General features: G+C 27.8%; 2 protein-coding genes across 3 annotated transcripts in view; one reads left to right on the top strand and one right to left on the bottom strand.

Annotated features, from left to right (window-relative positions):
- lili (LMBR1-like protein) overlaps nucleotides 1-15,060 on the top strand; it is a 33,343-nt gene extending 18,283 nt beyond the window's left edge. The window contains exons 2-9 of one of the 2 annotated variants that reach the window (XM_065510820.1): nucleotides 3,787-3,911; nucleotides 4,065-4,204; nucleotides 4,296-4,526; nucleotides 4,738-4,806; nucleotides 9,731-10,314; nucleotides 10,377-10,608; nucleotides 10,670-10,826; nucleotides 14,326-15,060. In XM_065510820.1, coding sequence (XP_065366892.1) covers nucleotides 3,787-3,911; nucleotides 4,065-4,204; nucleotides 4,296-4,526; nucleotides 4,738-4,806; nucleotides 9,731-10,314; nucleotides 10,377-10,608; nucleotides 10,670-10,826; nucleotides 14,326-14,353 — 1,566 coding nt within the window. In that variant the 3' untranslated portion in view covers nucleotides 14,354-15,060. Of the gene's footprint in view, nucleotides 1-3,786; nucleotides 3,912-4,064; nucleotides 4,205-4,295; nucleotides 4,527-4,737; nucleotides 4,807-9,730; nucleotides 10,315-10,376; nucleotides 10,609-10,669; nucleotides 13,180-14,325 lie in introns of those variants that run through there. The other variant, XM_065510812.1, reaches the window with a different exon arrangement.
- LOC135959770 (sperm-associated antigen 1) lies at nucleotides 6,402-7,464 on the bottom strand. The gene is made up of 4 exons (XM_065510833.1): nucleotides 7,259-7,464; nucleotides 6,967-7,200; nucleotides 6,766-6,888; nucleotides 6,402-6,680 (listed from the first exon to the last, which is right to left on the bottom strand). Exons 1-4 carry the CDS (start codon nucleotides 7,384-7,386, stop codon nucleotides 6,461-6,463), a joined length of 705 nt encoding a protein of 234 aa, XP_065366905.1. The 5' UTR covers nucleotides 7,387-7,464; the 3' UTR covers nucleotides 6,402-6,460.
- Nucleotides 15,061-15,701: the final 641 nt, after the last annotated feature.

Genomic DNA, 15,701 nt, shown 5'->3' with positions numbered 1-15,701 from the left:
TTCGTTCAGAATGAAATTACTTATGCATACAAATTTAAAATATATATAATATGAAAGTAAATTTTAAGTAGGCTTAAGTTCATTTTTATTATAATTTATTTGCAAAAATTTGGAATTTTTCAAAATATGTAAATATAAAACACACTTTTAAAGTGCCAGTCAAGATGTGCAATACAAGTTTTAAAATATGGAAAAATTTTGGTATGTTTAAGTTTTTTCGTACCATGATCAAAATATTTGTTTACTTTTCCAAAACATGTTTGCAATTCTACTAATTTTATTATGTAAACAAATAATGAAAAAATATGTCATAATACAAATTGTAATTTAAAACCACAGTGTTTAAATAAAATATTGCAAATCGCAACACTGGCAAAATAAAACAATAGTTTCTATAATGCCTATACATACCAGTATATACAATGCCTGCTAGTTTTGTTTATACGTTTGCCATATACTTATAAATATATACTTTCATTTTAAAAATAAGATCTGTTCATATTTTACGTTTCATTTCAATGTTTTTTTCTGAAAGACAGCAATCATAACAAATATTTGTATGTAAAATAAACAGAGTAACAAATAAATTGTCATACATCTTAAATCTGGGAGTTGTATTTTCAGTGATACAGTGATACTGGAATATTTTAAGGAAAATACAACTTAGTTTTTGAATATGTTTAACAAACAAAATATTACAAATTTCCTTAAAATCAAACTAGTAATTAACTGAAACCGTTGTTCCTTTTGTTTTTTTTTGCTCTCAGATCTACGCTCAGATCAGGCAGACTTGCTGAGGTTGTGTCGTCTTTGTGTACTAATAAGTAATGCATATAGTATGTGGTTGTCATTACAACGTGTGTACCTACTAAATTATTGATAGGTTTATATTGAAATATTGAATTTATGTTGTTATAAACATTTATTTTTCAATTTTAGAATTACAACTGTTCTATATCTTGTTTAAGATATTCTATGCCACACTGTAAATACAAAATAAATTCGATATATTTCCTTTACTTTGATTTCTTTTTGAGAAGAAAAATATAAAACAGCAAAAAATACAATAATTAAAAGCAGCAACCAGTTCGTTTAAATTGGCGCTAAGAAATATTTCACTTAATTTAGTTGAATCTCAATATCTTGGGGGGTTTTAATTGCCAGTATGCAATTTATTTTTGTTTCGCATCTGAAAAACAACTTTTCTTTTCAATTATTATCAACAAGTGTTTTCTTTATTTTATTTCAAGTTGACTATTGTCCACCTCTTGTTGTATTTATTTTGCTAATTGTTGTTTTTTATACAATATTATTTTTCAAAATTTCTTTCATTCGCCAACCCATAGATATTTTCCCATTACAAAGTCCATTTGGCTTTGGGACTTTTACTACACATTTTATTTATTTAATGTTTTTGTTTTTTATTACTGATATTGATTTCAATTCATTTGTCGGTTTGACTATTGCTTTCTTATAAATAGATTTATTATTAACTTTGCAAGTGATAACAAATTATAAGACCTCTTGTGTGTTAAATTGTGTTTTATAAAGACATGAATAAATGTATTGCATATAGAACTGTAATGAAATTATGTGATAATAATTTAAACTTGAAATGGTTTTTTGATTGATAGTTTAAATTTAATTGCTAAAATAAGATGTATATTATGTATTATGTATATTCATGTAAACAGTATACATTTTTTAATAATTTTTTAGGGAATAGTTTAATAATATGTATAATGGTTTTTCCTTGGACATTTAATTGTAAAATATCTCATAAATAAGGCTTTTAAGTGTTACTGTTTAAGTTTTAATTGTTTTCAATTTGATATCAGAATTCTTCGTAATCAACAAAGGAATAATCAGTAAATGAGCTACAATAATGCAAGATTACAATAATTGATTAAAAAAAGTGAATTTGTGTCACTATGTGCGAGGCTGAAAGTTTAAGCTAAATTAGATTTATTTTTTGTTAATTTGATAATAATTTTTCGATCCTATAAAGTATATATTCTGGATCCTTATAGATAGCGGAGTCGATAAAGCCATATCTGTCTGTCTGTCCGTCTGTCTGTTGAAATCAACTTTCCGAAGCCCCCAAATTACTTACATAAACGATTCATACATCTTAGCAAATAGCTGAGATATAAGGAAAAAACCAGGACAACCTCGATTTTTTACCTATTTCTGACCTATATCTGGATTACTAAGTCATTAATATAGACAATATGGATATATAATGATAGATATTTCCAAGACCTTTGCAACGACGTATAAATGTTTAACCCGAATTTTTTTTCACCAAAAGTTTTTTTTCGCTAAATATTAAAAAAAAAAATTCCAAAAAATTAAAAAAAACTGCAATAAAATTAATTTTGTTTACCTAAAAATATTAAAAATTTTTATTTTAAAGTATAATTTGGTGAAGGGTATATAAGATTCGGCACAGCCGAATATAGCTTACTTAATTGTGTTTAATCAAGTTAGTTTTTAAAATTATATGTATCAGATATTATCTTTTAATTAATGATTTAATTATCAACTGTTTCGTTCAAATGTACAAATGTATTTTTGAGAATTTTCATATTGAACGGTTTAAGTTTTATTTAACTTAATACAAGTATGTATAAGTTATCTCTGACTCACTCTTTACCATTAATAACATTATTGAGATGTCATTTAACATTAAATTATAATGATTATCAACGACCTAACATTTAATGTAAAAGTATCACCTATCGAAACAAGTTGGTTTAAGTATCTAAAATGCTAAATTCTGGCACTTCTCTGCTTAAACAATAGCATTTTTACTGATAATTTTAACATAGGACCACAACCGTATACTTTAATATCAATAAAACTAGTAATGACTTAAATAACTTATTGATACTTAGGACTCACAGAATTCGTTATAAGTGAAAACAGAATGTGCTCATACAAATTAATAGATAATAAGCAGCTGTATAACAATCGTATCAATATTTTGATTTGCCATTGAGCGATAGTTTAACCATTTCTACATTTGTGTGACGTTTTTAAATAACGGGTGACATTTTTAAATAATTCCAGTAAATGAAATCAAAAGTTAACTGTCTTCCTGTCACGCTTAACGTGAACATCATAGAGTCTGAACATGTCACAAACCTTGTCATAGACTTGGATAGACGTTTTACATGATGTCGCCACATAGAAAGTAAGAGGCTCCATCGTGAGACATAAATCTTGAAATTGCAAGACCATCCGAACCCGCATGTAAGATCACTTACATGAACTCAAACAAAGCTTCTTTATAATTTGAGCACACTTGTCCATCATGGCTCTGAAATGAATCAGCTGGTTTCAATAAAAAAATAACAAAAGAAAATGTCAAAATGGTTGTGGTTTGAAAAGAGTTACAAATATATTTCACACTCGTTGCCTATTGAAAATTATATTTTTCTCTCGCACTGCAAATCACAACCATTAAAAACTTTTTTGACAACTGTCATTTGTTGCATATCTGTAATAATCTGTGGCAAATAGTTTTCAATTTTAGTTATAATATTTAAATACTTATTATAAGGTCTAAACAGTAAAGATAGTAGATAAACAAAAATGCATAACTCATAAATTTGTCTAAAAATTATGATTTCCAAAAATTAAAATAAAATTATTAGTTATTTATTAACAATAATGATTACAATTTTATACTTGATCTACATGTGTATTATTAAGAAAATAAGTTGGCTACATATAAAATAAACACGTTATTTATTCCAATTTATCTTCTTTGTTTCGTTACAGATTTTTCTTCTCCTCTTAATTATTTTATATTTTGCATCATATGTGTTAATTTCACGTTTTCGACGCAAAGATCGTGATGATTTATTTTCCAATGATGAAGATGAATTATTAGTGTATCGCATAAGGTAAGAGTAAAATAAAATGTCCAATAATAGTAAATGGCAGTCACGTTAACCACACCAACCATAATCGATAATTATAAAAAAAACTAAATAAAAAATATCGTATATTGCATTGTGTTTAAATTGATTGTAATATTTTTATTTATTATTTTACAGCTCATGGCTTTGTACATTTTCAATGGCAATAGCAGTTGGAGCAGCACTGTTATTACCCGTCTCCATAGCTAGCAATGAAGTGTTATTACTCTATCCAAATAGTTACTACGTTAAATGGCTAAATAGTTCATTGATCCAAGGTGGGTTAGTTTGTTTGTAAAAACTCACACGTACCGTCATATATGGTAGCTTCATGTTATTGTAATTGTTTTCTACTGTTTATGCTTTTAGGTCTTTGGAATCATGTATTTTTGTTCTCCAATCTTTCCCTGTTTGTGTTCCTGCCATTCGCTTATCTATTCACAGAATCGACGGGATTTTCTGGTCATAAAAAAGGCATTATACCCAGAGTTTATGAAACATTTACAGTATTTAGCCTGTTGGCATTTGTTGTATTGGGTCTTACGTATGTTTTATCCGCTGTTATAGATCCAGAAAAGATTGGATTTTTATCACTATTAAGTAAGTTGTTAATTTCATTATCTCTGCGCTGTAAATGAAAACAAAAAGACAAATTTGCACCGGAAATTTATTGTAAATTTTACGCTTGTAATTTTCAATCATTTATCTGGGTGCAGTGTATTGTAATACCTTCCTAATAGTACATTTTACCACCATATCTGATTTTGTCATTAATTATTATTATTTTTTTCTTTTTTTTTTGTATATATAGATTTGGGCAGCGTTCATTTACCATTTTTATATTCATGTGTTTCGTTTTTGGGTGTGCTACTGCTACTTGGTAAGTTAGTTTTTGTTAATATTAATTAATGTTGTTGCATTTGTAAGATTTTTTCATTTATTTTATGTATTTAATCATTATATACTTTTCTATACACCTGTGCTAATTGCTTTTTGGAAATTGTAAGAAAAATTGCAATGTGCGCAGTGATTTAAATAATGAATATTTAAGATAGAAAATTCTGTAAATAATTCGAATACTTGTCAGATGTGTATGTTTTAATCATAGAGAAAATATACATAGAGCGGAAACTACAAAAAAACTCAAACAAAAAGATTACTCAAAAAAGTTTTCTACTACCACAGAGAGCTTGTCCGTCCGTCTGTAGAAATAAAAGTTTATTTCTACAGTGAAAACGGGATTTCACCGAATCTTGCTGTCAGCTTATTCGAGCGATACTAGAACCAGAGGAAGTATTCTTGATCAATTCGCAGACGAACATTATGATGGGGCATCTCTCAGGCTTCGATGTGTTTAACAATATTTTATTTTTTTAAAAAAAGAGAAGTATCACTCAGGCAATTAATATGCCTATATATAATTGTGTTACTTTCTTTGGAAAGGGGATAGAGTGTATAAGAAAAGGTGGTGAAAGGAGGAGAAAAGCTTTTAATTGACAACTCTGCAATTGCGCGTTATGTTTGTTACTAGAGCAGGTTGCAGCGCCTCTGGTGGTGAGATGGCGCTTTAGTCAAGCCAACAACCTGTATTTTTGTATCATGCTCGTATGCATAGAGAAACATACGAGTGTTGTTTTTGTTTTCATATAGTTTTTTCTACAAATACATTCTCACCACTTAGGTTTCTGACAACTGAGTTAGGTCTTTGACAGGAGAGTTTCCGCTCTATGTCTATTCTCTATGCTCGTATGTGTGATTATTTTGAGTAATTTTTTTGTTAGAGTTTTTTTCTAGTTTTCGCTCTATGTTTCTATTATTGTGCTGTTTTTCAATAGCGAACGAGTACTTTGAAAAACAGCATATATATGTTTTTATCATGCAATACAATTTTAAAGCTATTTTGTAATGTATTTAAATTCAAGAAGCTTTGAATCATTCAATAAGGAATTAATTCTATAAAGAATGAATTCTTTAAGTATGAAGGAATTAAGCCTATGAACTGATTCATAATGAATTCATTAACGAATGTATAGAGATACAATTTATTTTGATATCGATAATGGAATTAAGAATTAATTATTTCGAAGCTTTCGTTCCCAAATTAATTATTATTTGGGAACGAATTGCATATGATTATGTAACATGTTAAACTATAAAATTTACTTAATGCGTAGTTCTGCAATGAAGACAAGGACAATGAATTGTTCTACTTCTAGATGAAGTCTAGGACACGTTGCAAAATTATCGATCTAAAAGTTTAGAGGTTAAAATTAAATTCTAGAGCGTATTTTTGAACTATAAAAACCCTTTAATCTTACAAAGGATCTATGAAAAACAAAATTCTGGAGCATTTGCTAAAAGTGAAGGAAGATAAAGAAAGGCTTAAATGGAAGGGGATTCGGAGAAGTAAAATTTATATAAAAAAAATAAGCGACATGAATAAAACAAAACTACTAGATTTCTTTAAATACAATTTTCGAATAATGATTTTTATTGCATCAAAGTTCTGAAGTAATACAAATGTAATAAAAAAATTAAATTGATTCTCTAGCAAATTTTTCCAAAAAATCATCAATATAATCAGCTTTTTTGGGATTGTTTTTACGAGCCAATTTAATGCTGGTTTCGTAATTCTTTTCATCACCACAACGTTTATAAGCAGCAGCACGATATAACCAACTACGCAGATTTTTCTCTTCCAATTTATTCAAAACATAATCACAATCCATAATAGCACGTTTATAGTTTTTCAATCTAAATGTAAGAGATTAATTAATTAAATAACCAAAAGCATGAAACAGTTCACATGAAATTGGAGATATTTAGAAGTTTTACTTACTTCATATAAGACAAGGCTCGATTATTGTACAATATAGGGCTATCCTTAACATGATCTATAGCTTTTGTATACATATTTATAGCTTTTTCATAGCTTTGTTTACGAAAAGCTTCATTACCTAAACTATTTTCAAAAGGAATTCTAGTGTAATTAACTTTTTATACATTTAACATAATTAGTAATAGTTAGTTTTCATCCCACCTTCTAAAATTATGCGCTATTTTCTCACGTTCTCTTTTGTTTTTAGTTCTTTCTTCGGCATCTTGTTCTAGCTGTTTCATAAACGTAAATTTATCCATTTCGGCAACATCATCTTTTCTATTATCATCGTTTGGTTTGATTTTGTTTGTTGATTTTTTGTTAATTGATGTGCGGTCATCTTTAACCGTAATTATAAAATCATTTACATTAATTTCATCCATTATATTTTTTGTTCTAAAAGTAAGTTTTATAAGCAAGTGTTGAGCTGTTAGTTGAGTTGGGTTAAACTTACGGTTTTTTAGATGTTCCTTCATCGCCTTCTTTTTTATTTGCATTGCTTATGTCTTCCAGCAATTTCATAACTTGACTGACCTTTGATTCAAAGTCCAAAAAATCTTCATCTATTCCACAGGTATTCATTATTTTTTAGTTGTTTTTTACGGCTGAATTTAAGTTTTTGAATATTTATTTGTATGTTTTATTATTTTCTGACTATTGTTTAAATTTGTTTAAAATTTTTGTAATAGAATAAACAATTATATTGTCGTTGCTATAAAATTTGTTATCATTGTCATAGTAACCTTGCATAGTGGAGCAGAATCAACATTTTTTGGAAATAAATCTGGTATTTAAGGAGTATTCGAGTTTAAGTTATGAAAATGGGCCATACAAATGATCTAGGGGCTGCGCTATGGGTGCTCAAAGTAAGGTACATTCGACATGTAAAATTCTTAAACACGTGCCATTTTTTTTGTTTCCTATCCGATTTCAAAGATTTTTTCTTTAAGAACATATAACAATTTTATGTTTTTCTGAAAGATATCTTTACGGAGAACATTTTGTTATAAATAACAGTCGTATTCTTAGAATATGTCTCCCCCGCCCTTTGGAATTTGACCTATTTTTTTATCAAAAATTCAACTTTGGGCCACATGTTCTAAAATCCCAAAACTGGGATCAGAAAACAAAAAGCAGCTTTGGAAATCCTGTTGCCTATTTATCGCCAAAGTATTTTCCCAGCCCCGAGGGAAATGTGGACCCTATAGACAAAATTGTAAAAATACCATTTTTGGGATTTTCGCTCCAATTTTTAGGAATTGCGGGATTGCCTTTGACCCTTTGATTCAAAAATAAGCTACTTTAAAAGTCTTTTTCATACTAATTTTTTTTTTTATAAATTTTCTTAATATTTAATTCAACACAAGTCATTGAGTCATATGAGTGATCACAGATCGAGCTCATTTTCTTGATAAATCGCTTATTGCCCAAGTTATTAGAGAATTTAGATATTTTGAGTTTTTAAATAAAAAATCGATTTTTGGTCAGAAATATGCGTGATCACAGATCGAGCTGCTTTTCTTGATTAAACGCTTATTGGCCAAGTTATTAGCGAATTTTGATATTTTGAGTTTTTATATAAAAAATCGAATTTTGGTCAGAAACATGAGTGATCACAGATCGAGATGCTTTTCTTGATTAAACGCTTATTGGCCAAGTTATTAGCGAATTTAGATATTTTGAGTTTTTATATAAAAAAATCCATTTTTGTTAAGAAATATGAGTGATCACAGATCGATCCCCTTTTCTGGATTAAACGCTTATTGGCCAAGTTATTAGCGAATTTAGATATTTTGAGTTTTTATATAAAAAATCAATTTTTGGTCAGAAATATGAGTGATCACAAATCGAGCTCTTTTTCTTGATTAAACGCTTATTGGCCAAGTTATTAGTTGGGCTATGACCAACATTTAAAAAAAAATTTGTCTAAATCGGGCCGGCCGTTCTCTACTGATGCAATTACCAACGAACGACATATGATTTTTATTAATATAGATTTGTGGAATCAGACCACCCTAATTTCCTACTATGACCTGTAGTAAAAACTTTGGAATTGCTACATCCATGAAAGAGCACACCATCACGGCTTTAGAGATACGCATGCTGATACATGACATCACGCCTTCGTACTTCAAACGTGAATTCATTCTTTATAGAATCAATTCCTTATTAAATCGTTCATGTTTTCTTTAATTCAAATCCATTACAGAACACCTCTTTTGCGAGTTCAAGTTACAATCGCAAATGTTATGCGAGTGTCAGAACATCCTCGATTATTTATTTTACCAAAAACGGTATCACTAACGGTCATATGTATAGCGTGGTTAATATATAATTTCGATTCTATCTGACACAAAACCATTTATTTTTAAGTGTTTTTGAGAAAAACTCGGTTTTGATACTACTGCAAATTGCGTCCTATTTCGGGGGACATTTGTATGGGGGCTAGGTGAAATAGTGGACCGATTTCATTCAATTTTAAAAGACTTCGTTCTTGGGCGGTCATGAGAGTCATACGCATTATTTATGATCAAGTATAAACATTTAAGATTTTTGTAAGAATGTAAATTGATGTTATCAGCTTCGAAATAATATGCCGTTACCTAAAGAACCTATATGCCGTTACCTATATCGCTAAAAAACCGTTATTGAAATCCAAATTTTCGCAACCGTAACATTTTAACTATTTCAATTCTTATTGTTGGCTTGCTCAGAAAATCTATTGTAATTAATCTAATACGGTAGAACATTTTTATAACGAACCCGTAAAGATTAATTTTACTTTCATTGAAGCATAGTTCGCATATTAGTATTAAAACAAAAGTAACCACAAATGGGACCACAAAATAAGTTCGTTATAACCAGTGTTCGACTGTAATTTATTTACATACATTATATTTATCCATAGTTTTCTTTTCCTTTACAGTTTGCACACCTTTTGGCTTTGTACGTCTCTTTGGTGTTGTTGGTCAAGTTTTGGTTAAACCACACCTGTTGCGTGATGTCAATGAAGAGTACATTGCTTTTCACATGGAAGAAGCCAGCGTTAAGCGCAAATTAGCTAATTTAGAGCTACAAAATGTTAGCATTAACGAATCTCTGAATGGTACATTTTCATCCAATAACACCACATACGATACAGCAACTGGCAGTTATATTTTACACAACATGCTAAATGGTCATCATCATGCACAGCAAAGTAAAACTAATTTTAGTTATTATTATAATAATTTATCATCCAGAACATCACTATCACATTTAATACAAAGAAAACCAATGAATGGTGATATTAATGATCATCAAGCTAAATTAAACGAAAGACTGAGAGAGTTGGAAACTGAACGTAAAGAGTTGGAAAAACTTAAGAAATCATCAGCATTTCAAAGAAATTTTGTCTATCCATTGGCCATGTTGTTGTTATTATTCTTTACGGGCATTACCATATTGTTGGTGGTGCAGAATACTTTGGAGTTATTGATTGGCATTAAGGCATTGCCTTTAAGTACCAGGGTATGTTTGATTAATTAAATTATGAAAACGAGATTATAATAAATATTTTTATTTCATTTTAGCAATTTACATTGGGTATAACTTCTTTGTCGAAGTTAGGTCCATTTGGCGCAGGTCTAGAAGTGTGTCTGATATTTTATTTGGGAGCCACTTCGGCGGTGGGTTTCTATACCATGCCCTTTATGCGTAATGTAAGACCACAAAGGCGTAAAACCTCACTATCACAATTGATACTCAATTGTGCATTAGTGTTGATTTTAAGTTCAGCCCTGCCATTACTTAGCCGTATTATAGGTTAGTTGTTAACAGTTAACTAAGGATGTAAACAAATTTTAATTTGTTTTCTTTTTTGCAGGTATTACCAATTTCGATTTACTGGGTGATTTTGGTGCCATCGAATGGTTGGGCAATTTCCAAATCGTTCTACTTTACAACCTGGTATTCGGCTCTACCACTGCCTTAGTGGTGGCCAATAAATTTACCGCCACCGTACGACAAGAGTTATGTGCGCGGTTAGTAGAGAATTATGTAATTTTTACTAACTACATGTCATTCATCAACTGATATTTGCTAAAACGACGCTTTAAAACCATTAACAATCTGCCAAATCATACTACTACACCATCATCCTCATCGCATCAGTCCTCATCTATGGTTCCTATTAAACATTTAACAACTTCTACTATACCATCGACATTTTCATCGTTCTCTTCTATGGCTTTAATTATGTGGCGTAGTGTGATTAATCATTTAAATGATAATGGTTTTATTGTGTCGTTTTTAAGAATTTTTTCCAATTTTAACACAAGAAATACAAAAGTTTAAGTTCATTTCAAAACTATATTTTTTTTTATAATAAAAGAAAACTTCATATATTTATAACTTATTATTCATAAAACATTTAAATTGTAATCTTGTACTAAAATCTATAAATCATTTATAATTTCTTTTCAAATTCAAAAGAAAAACTCTATATATATTTAATATGTCTTAATTTAATTTTAGTGAAACTTTTAATATTAATTAAATCTTAAAAAATTAAATAAATTATAATTTGTTTACATATTCGAGTATTTTCGAAAAAGTTTCAGAAATATGACCGGTAAAATGTTTCAAGTTTTTTTTAATGAAAAATAAAATAATTTGAAAACTGAGTAATTTCCATACAAACATTTCAAAATTTGTATCTAAATCAGGCCCTTTACCTAGAACGCTGATTCCTCACGACAAAAGAATGGAAATTTATGACCTCACCACGGGATAATGTTTAAATCAATTTAGATTGCATACAAATGAAAATAACATTCGAATAAATTTCTTAATATAAAAGAAAAATAATTGTTTACAATTGGTTTTGATATTTTGTAATTAACAACAATTTTGAAATTATATTTATTACGCCATTGATTTTATTTAGTTCGTAATTTTGAAAAAATGTTCCAAATTTCTATTTCGAAATTGGTCCTTCAAGTTTGAAAATTGAAAAAATTATATAAAAAGAACGAAATCTCAGCAAATGTTACATTTGTTTACGCTACATTGTAGACATTTATTTACAAATGTTAAGAAGAAGTTGGGATCACATTAAATTTGTTTTATTAAATCAAAAAATCTCAGAAAAGTTGTTCCGCAAGGTGGTCTTCATTGATCAACTAATGCTTCTTTTATGTTTAAATATCACATCTCAACTGACAATAATATAAGGTATGAAATCCTTATCTATTGACATACCAACGAACATACAGATGTCTGCAGTGGTTCAGTTCCATATTTCCATTATTATTTTAATTTTTTTTTCAAACGGCTACACAAAAGTTTTTATGTTTTCCCGTGGTGTCAGTCAATGTGGATTTTTTCAGCTAATTTATAATTTATTCTTAATTCAATTTTCAAAATCAAATGTTTATCTCTTAAAGAATTCATTACAAAGTAATTCATAGGCTTAATTCCTACTGAACTCATTCTTTATAGACTTAATTCCTTATCCTTTACAAAATAACTTACTCAAACTTATTTAATGATTAGATTTTTCTTCAATTAAAATGTATTACAAATATGCTTAGGACAATATTATTAAATTCATTTGGTAAATTATTAAAAGCTAAACAAAAACAAAACTGAATGATTTCTATTCAAATTTGTTGTGTTGCAAATTGTTATATGGAATGAATTGCTGAAATGTTTAATTCTCAATTAAGATATTAGTGAATTAAGCTTAAATTGAATTAATTGGATGCTCTAATTCAAATCTAATCCAAATTGAATGACATTTTTTTCTTCAATCAATTTGTTTTTGTTTGGTTTATTGTCTAAAGCCAATTTGTAATAGATTTGAATTTGGGGAAACTTGAATGATTCATTACGTTTGAAGCCTATAATTAACTCGTAATAACTTCTTTAATGGAATGACTAAGAAATAAAATTTGAAATGATTTTGAAAACTTAATTTATTATTGTGTTCCAAAGTTCAATTTGAAATAAGATTGCATTACTTTAATGCTTATAAATTAAAATCTCATAAATTACTGCTACTCTGAAAGCTACAATTTACATAATTGAAACTGCTTTCACATCTGCAAAATTGTTTGATAGGAAACCAAGAATTAAAATAAATATTTTCTAATAAAAATTATACACAAATAATTGGATCTCTAGTAATTTTCTAATTCCTTTTCTATGATTTTATAATTCTTATATGTATTCTATGTTTAATTCTATAATTTAATTAAATTTAAATTAGTTTAGTAAAACTTTATCCAAATTATTTAAAGAATATTAAGAAACGTTAAACAATTATAGTTATTTTAAGTTTGCAATATATTTTAAGATCGATACTCACTATAATAAAATAATATAAAAATAAAACTTTTTGTAAGATTTATTAAAATGTTAAAATGTCGATTTGTGAGACAGTGAGTATTTTCAGTGAGCTGTGGTTTTTGTTCTTATTTTAATTATTTAATAAAACAAAAACTTTAATAATTTGTGATACATAAATTTGGCTGTGTTCTCTAGCAATCGTTTAAATGATTACCGCATTCGATATCGAGTAATACGGATCGTAATTTTCTTATATAAACCGAACTTCATTCAGTTGCGTTGCCAGAGGACAACCACAAATTTCTGATTGCCAATTTGGCAACAGAAATGATAGCTACCAGTTTCCATCTGTAATATCATTTAGGCAACTGACAACGCAACTGAAGTTCGGTCGCCATCCATAATCGACCAATTATTCGAGATTATGCCATTCGATATGGTGCAAAAAATTTAGTATATTTTATTACAATTTCGATATCGACATAATTTTTCGATACTATAACTCATTCGATTACGAATGTGGTAATACGGCCCCTTATCAGAGTTTTTTTTAATATGTTTGACAGATGTTTTGTTTAAATATAAAAATGTCAATCAAGTACTTTCAAATTGTAAAAATTTTACCACACTTAACACTATTACCACGAAGTCTGTTGGGTGTAAACTAGTACTGTTATACTGTCGGTTTAAATTATTTTTGTAAGAAATCTGTCAGTATAACTATTAGTTAAAACATAACCATACTTGGTGTTAATGGGTGTTAAATTAATTATTTAAATGCTACTGATAATAATAATATTAAAAGTTTACATATTTATAAAATTAATATATTGTTCCTTAAAACATATTAACAATAATACACTAATCAATACATTTTATTAAGTAGTAAAATTAATTAACTAATGCTCAGTAATAAAATTTAATAAAATTATGTGATAAATAAAAAAGCAAAAACTATTTTTATTAATTTGAAATCGGAAAAATTTAGGTTTTATACATTAATTAAATCAATCTGCAAATACTTTACTAAATAATTTCAAGTCTATAACTTCTTTAAAATTTCTTCTTCTATCTCTTTGCAATATTCATGCAGCCATTGTTCATCATAGCATTTTATTTCTTCCGTAAATCAAAATTGTATGTTAAACTTTATTTCTGTATTATTTCCTTATTTTTTTTTTTTAATTACAGATTGAGTGCGATGTTTATGTTGGGATGACCTAGGTCCTTTATGTATGTTTATTTATGTTTAAGTGTTATACTGTAAATTACAAACAAACACATATCCAAATACAATTTATGGAATTTACAGTTTTATTTATCACTGTTTGGTTATCCTTTTTGAAAGAAGTTTTAATTAAGCCACATCTCCATCCGAATATCAGTGCCAGTGAGCAGTTTGAAGTTAGAAAACATTAAATTTTAAACGTTTTCACATACATCATACAACGTTTATCATTAATCGGTTATTTATCTTCGTAACGATTGCCAGTACGAAATAAGTATTAATTAAGTTCATACACCATACAAACAGAGGCAGTTATCAGTTTTCGTGAACTGCTTGAAGTTAGAAAACCTGTTTTGTCAGTGCAGTATTTGAACAGTGTACTGCAATGTTAGATATATTTATTTTGGCAAAGATAGTTGGGTTAAAAACAACGGTTCAAAAGTTCGATTGCCATAATCAAATTTGATATTCCCAACATTCTATTAAACCATTCATTACGAATTAATTCATAGGCTTAATTCCTTAGTACTTCAAACTTATTGAATTCTTTTTTTTTAAATTAATTCATTATTGAATCAATATATTTGTTCTTAATTCATAATTTAGCTTTAATTCTTAAATTTTTCTTCAATTTAAATCTATTAAAAATTAGCTTTAGAAAATGTGTGCCAATATCAAAGGATCGAATGAATTAATTCTTAATTAAATTTTCAAAAACAAATTCAGCACGAATTATTTCCTTAGTACTTCAAACTTTTCCATTAAGAATTCATTTTTATAGAATTAGTTCCTTGTTTAATCATTCAAGTTTTCTTTAATTCAAATCTATCACAAAATAGCTAAAATAAATATGATTAAAATGTTTTTCAATTCAAATCTGTTACAAATAGGCTTAAGGCCATATAAGGCCGATTTTTTTATAAACTTTTTTTCACAAATAAATAAAATTTTTTTCGCTAATAAAATTTCAAAATTTATTATTTAACTAGAAATCATTAATCGTTGAATTAATTCATTATGGAATAACAGAATTCATTCAACTTTTAAATGATTCATTTTTTTTTAATTCAAATCTGATACAAATTGAATTGAAATATTTTACTAAGTTAATTAAAAACAAGTAAGAGAGCTATATTCGGCTTATATTTTTCACCAAATTATACTTAAAATAAACATTTTAAATAGTTTTAGGTAAACAAAATTAACATTTGTTTGAAGGTAAAGAATTAGATTTTGAGAATGGATTTATAGAATGAATCACTGACACTTTTTAATTCCGTATTAAGATTTTAGTGAATTAAAATTAAACTGTATTAATTAATTCGAAGATCTGGTTATA

This window comes from Calliphora vicina, chromosome 1 (assembly GCF_958450345.1).
Source record: "Calliphora vicina chromosome 1, idCalVici1.1, whole genome shotgun sequence".
NCBI lineage: Eukaryota > Metazoa > Arthropoda > Insecta > Diptera > Calliphoridae > Calliphora > Calliphora vicina.
Note: the sequence above shows the minus strand (reverse complement) of the source record. Positions and strands in the feature narration are given on the sequence as shown.

Excerpts from the sequence above, each read along its gene's own strand:
- LOC135959770 (XM_065510833.1), bottom strand. The coding sequence starts at position 7,386 with ATGAATACCTGTGGAATAGATGAAGATTTTTTGGACTTTGAATCAAAG. Across the intron at positions 6,889-6,966 it reads ATAGCGCATAATTTTAGAAG|TTTAGGTAATGAAGCTTTTC; the intron begins GTGGGATGAAAA and ends TTTTGAAAATAG. Across the intron at positions 6,681-6,765 it reads CGAGCCTTGTCTTATATGAA|ATTGAAAAACTATAAACGTG; the intron begins GTAAGTAAAACT and ends TCTTACATTTAG.